The sequence below is a fragment of the Manduca sexta genome, unplaced genomic scaffold (genome assembly GCF_014839805.1).
Source record: "Manduca sexta isolate Smith_Timp_Sample1 unplaced genomic scaffold, JHU_Msex_v1.0 HiC_scaffold_1287, whole genome shotgun sequence".
Taxonomy (NCBI): domain Eukaryota; kingdom Metazoa; phylum Arthropoda; class Insecta; order Lepidoptera; family Sphingidae; genus Manduca; species Manduca sexta.
Genome location: NW_023592137.1, coordinates 1,454 through 6,800, shown reverse-complemented (window position 1 = coordinate 6,800; position 5,347 = coordinate 1,454). Strand labels below are relative to the sequence as shown.

The 5,347-nt window shown below is 35.9% G+C and overlaps 1 protein-coding gene across 1 annotated transcript; it reads right to left on the bottom strand.

Moving 5' to 3' along the window:
- Nucleotides 1-1,343: 1,343 nt before the first annotated feature.
- On the bottom strand, nt 1,344-2,286 carry LOC119191275 (growth factor receptor-bound protein 2; the record flags this gene model as incomplete). Its single annotated transcript, XM_037445182.1, is given in 2 exon segments — nt 1,344-1,409; nt 2,176-2,286. Coding segments are annotated over 2 exon segments (177 nt in total), but the record flags the coding sequence as incomplete, so codon positions are not given.
- Between the last annotated feature and the right edge of the window lie 3,061 nt (nt 2,287-5,347).

Below are 5,347 nucleotides of genomic sequence, written 5' to 3'. Positions count from 1 at the left end.
ATGACACTGCCGAGTGGCGAAGTGGTGGCGATGTGGTGGTGATGTGGTGGCGATGTGGTGGCGAGGTGGTGGCCAGTGCCACGATGTCAGACCGCTCCGGATCACAACGTCTCACCGACTGTAGTTGCGTACTCCAACGCTACCGGCTAACTACGCACTCTTTACCTTACTATAGAATTGAATTAATTTATAACTAATATTGGTGATAGTTTCAATTTTTAATATAATTTTTATTCCACATTACCATTCGACAACATACCGAGTTTATAATCCGCGTCAAATAAACATTAGAAGCGATACAAGCTTGGTTTTACGCTATATTATTATAATTATTATCATTATACCATACAGTAGACATCGTCCGTACGAAATACCGTCACATATCAATAAAATGCCAAACAATCGTACAATTCAACGCGTCAGGGGGACATATTGTGCGCAACGCAAACGGAACACGAATTACACTAACGAAGAGCTAAGCATTTGTCGGGGGATACTACATTTTATATATCTATGCGACTAAAATATCAGATTATACATAATAATTGTATATATCAATCATAAAAAAGTAAGATAAAATATTTTTAAAAAAACTCACTTAAAAACTTACATCTAAACTAATAAACGATAGATATTTAGAATGAGCAGTACAGACTAAGAGAAGGATAAATAATGGTCATAGTTGTAAAGATCACGTAAACACATGAGAGAGAGTCGCGACAGCCAGCCGGCCTCGGCGACCGCTGGCGCCCGCGCACGTTCCCTTCCAACATTATTTCACTAAAACATATACTTCAAAAAACTACAAATAACATTCTGGCACATTGTAAAATGATTAAATATCACTCGCGTATCATGTATAAAAAATGTCACAGTTATAAAAAAAAAAAACAAAAAAAAAAATCAAAATACCATAAATTCGTTACAAAAAACATGCGGACACGACACGAAATAAGATTTAATAATTTTTTTTATCAATTTTTCATAAAACATTCACATTTTTGTACTACCAATTAATTCTTACATTGCGAATAAAAACAAGGCATTTTAAAATCACGACCAAAATGACCGACGACGTTTACGACCATTATTGTTCTATAAAAGGGTTGCGTTACCGATTCGCTCGTAATCAAACAGCTGTAAGACACAAAGCACCATAATATAATCGTTAATACATTACGCGTAAACAAACTGCACGCATGCGGCGACCGTCTCGCTGCTCAAAACAAACCACGCCTCGACTGGCGACCACACTGCGAATGTGTAATGTGTGTGTCAACTGTTGTTGTGTTGATATGGTGGCGCTACCCGCGGTGAGTAGGGGCAAGGCTCGGCCGCGCACACTATGACGAGTGGTACGCCGTCACGTACGACGCTGGGAACATGCCCCGGCGGTGCGCTATCTCCCCCTGGAACACACGTATGGTCAGCAACGTGAAACAGAGAACGACGTCGTCGCAGTTGTACGGTCAGCCAAAAAAGTAGTTAAGGTAATTAAAAATTTCAAAAAGCTTCCACGCATTTACTACAATCATAATATTCTTTTTTTTATCTTAAATAAAGTTTACCATTAAAAGTTTATTATTGTGAAGAAATAACGATTGTTACTACAGACTCGTAAGTTAATTTAAAATTTGTTCAGCTTTTTTTGTGGCTGACTGTACATACTCGCTTTACAATATATTGTGCACTTACATGACGCGAAACGACACCGTTCAATAATTCATGTGAACCATTTTCTACTATCCGATTAAGATTTATAGATACTTGTTTACTTTGCAATAACTACAGCGTTTGATATTTATTATTTTGTAACCTACATGGTTCAATTGTATTTACATTTACAAATTACGAGTCCCAGTTGAATAACATTTTTTTGCCTACCCTATCGGGCACAAATTTCCGTTGCGGGCTGATATAAACAGAAAAACTTAGCATCACTTTGTCCGACTCGGGATTTGAACCCAAGACATCAGAGCGGTGTAGTACTTCGTACGCAAAACGACTACGCCGCCGAGGTAGTCACATACATCATGGGGCGGAACGCGATTGGAGATAAATTGGTATCATAGCACCTCTGCCTACTCCTACTGGAAAAGGTATGAAGTTTGTTTTATATAATTCGGGTACATGGCCAAAAGAAATACTAGTATATAGAGATCTTAATGTATATACCTGCCACCAGTTCTGGTCGGAGCGGTCAGTGACGGTGATGACGTCACCGCGCCTGAACTCCAGCTCGCCCGCCTCCTGCGGAGTGAAGTCGTACAGCGCCTGCACCAGCATCTGAAGAAGATAATGATAACTGACATCAGTTTCTCGTTATAAACATGCATAACACTGCCAGCGGCAAACGCACAGTCGTACTGACAAAAAATCAGAATATATCTTTAACCTCCTTATAATTGCCAGCAAAGATCTTGAGCACACTAGCGCGTGGTGTTTATTTGGTATGTAAATGTACCTGCTTCTCGGAACCCATGGAAAGGTGCTGAAGTTGTTTGCAGAATATTTATACCAATGCGAGAGTTTATCAAGATGTTTTTAGACTTATAGAAATTTCTGATCATTTTTTTTATGAAATTTGGATATAGATAGGTCACTTCCTGGATTAGAACTACTTGAAATTAAACTATTTTTCGGATTTTATCGCGGTTTTAATTATTTTAGTTTTCCCCCGACGCTTCGAAGACTTTGCAGTCTTCGTGGTCACGGGGGGACGACGGGGACGACGACGACGACGGGGACGACGACGACGATGACTAGACGACCCGAAAAATTGTTTATTTCAATGTCTAACATTCGCGTAAACATAAGAAATCATTAGTACTACTTACTACTGCTTTTTATTCCGAAAACGGAAGCCGTGGGACTACTATCAAAGAAAACTTGTTTAACGCAAACCGTATCGCAAACAAAAATATATTTGAGCATTTTCTCGCTAAACTCCACAAGGCAAATGTGCGGTCAATTATAATTACATAGACATATTTCATGATTCATACGTTTAAAGTAGTATAACTATTAATTAATTCGTGCATCACATAACACTGCTAAGTAGATCTAGATGCAGTCTTTTTCCCCCTATTGAGGTTGTAATGCGTACTGTCTAAATTATAAAGAATACTATACTCGCAAAATAGGTAATAAACATCGATATATTTATTATGTACTATGTACTAGATTTGACGTTCCGAACATTCACTGTGTTCAACATAATTGAACTGCAATCCATTCAAACTGACTTTAGTATGATCAATATTGACAGCTTGTGGTTGTGTATGGAGTGAAGCTCATGATATAAGAACTTGAGTCTAAGTGTAAACCTGGATTTGAATAAAAAATATTCGTCAAATAAGTAAATTTATTTGTTGTTCAAGTGAATAAATAGGTAATAGTGACGTTTGGTTGCAATTTTAGTTCAGATTTTGAATAAATATTTTATATCGACATTCGTGTCTATAGAATATACATACGTCATTGGTAATAAATATTTTTTAAATTCCCATACGAGTTACATTGCAAAGTTCCGCGTGGAATCTAAATTGTAGAGAATACAGGCCGAGAATAAAAGTATGTTATGTCCTAATTCCCGCGTCGATACGCATTCCTCGCCATTGCTCAATACGCAGAGCGTACGACACGATTTATTTAAACCAATATTATATAGAAGCAAAATTTGTAACTTTGGATGTAAGAAATAATCTCTAACAATTACTGAACCGATTCTGATGATTCTTTTAATTTTAGGAAGTTGTTTATCCCGGTATAGAAGCCTATGGGGCATCTATCTTGACGTTTTATATTTTTATTTATGTGCCGCGGTGTAGTGACACGCATTGCTTTGTAATATCTGAATGGTTTTACTATTTTCCCAAATGCCTACAAAAACCAAAGCCGGCAAACCGCCGATTTGACAACTACTTATTACAATACTCCGATAATAGATAAACGAAGTAACATGTGTGTTTGGTTCATATTAATATTTCTAAGCACATCCTATGTACAGTCATATATTCTTGGAAACTACTTTACTAGCACAAATAAAACCAGGAAATCCCTTGCAAACATGAACAACAATAATTAATTATCGTATCGTATTTCGATAACCACGACTAGAGCCAACAGTAATAATACAGCTTATATTTATAAAATACTAGTTGACCCGACAGACGTTGTCCCGTCTTAACTATGAATTTTCAGCGCGCATTCTGTCCATCGCTGACAGTTATTTCAAACAATTGACAGTTATACAAAATTAATATTTTCGTTAAGTTTTCTTAAATTTTCTAACTTTCCGCGCAATTTTTTGAATTTTGCTTTCATTAGAACCTTCTCCTGACAATAATAAACACAACAAAAAAAAATGTGAAATCGGTCCAGCAGTTCACGCGTGATGGCGTGACCAAGGGAAATAGGGATTCATTTTTATATATATAGATATAGTTTTCTGAAAAAAATATCTACTTTACCATGCATAATATATTTGGATGAAGTTTTGTATTAATATTATGCAAACTACTTTTTATTAAGGAAAATGAATGGTCCAATTGAGATTTTTATTTCAGGAAAGACTTGTGGAGAGCAAAAGCATGTATACTTAATTCGAATACAACTTGTAGACAATGTAAACAATCTGGAGTACTATTTTAAAACATTTCGGTTTTAAAATAGATGATATGAATGCGGTTTACAATGAAAATATCCAAAGGAATAAATGATTAAATATTTGCTTACGACTTCGCTCGCGTGAAAGTTTTTCTGGGACAAATATTTTCCTGAGATAAATCTATAGCCGTCAAGAATGATGTAGCTTCTTATAAGTGAAAGAATTTAAAAGTCCCGTAAGTAGTTCCAGAGATTAGCCCCTACACATTTACAAACGTTTACTCTTTATAATATTAGTATAGATTTGATTGTTAAAACCATCGATATATATTATATATGTACTTCGTACTAGATTTGACGTTCCGAACATTCACTGTGTTCGACTGAATTGAACTGCAATCCATTCAAACTGACTTTAGTATGGTCAATATTCACAGCTTGTGGTTGTGTACGGAGTGGCGCTCATGATATAAGTAAGAACTCGAGTCTATGTGTAAACTTGGATTTTAATAAAAAATATTAGTCAAATAAGTAAAATTATTTGTTGTTCAAGCGAATAAATAGGTTATAATATTTTTGTATCCATGCTACAATGTAGCAACTACTGTTTGTCCAAATAAATAAATAAACAGTGACGTTTTGGGTGCCATTTCAGTTCAGATTTTGAACAAATTGTTTATTACGTTCGTGTCTATAGAATATACGTCAACGATTAAAACCGTTTTGCCGTACATTATGT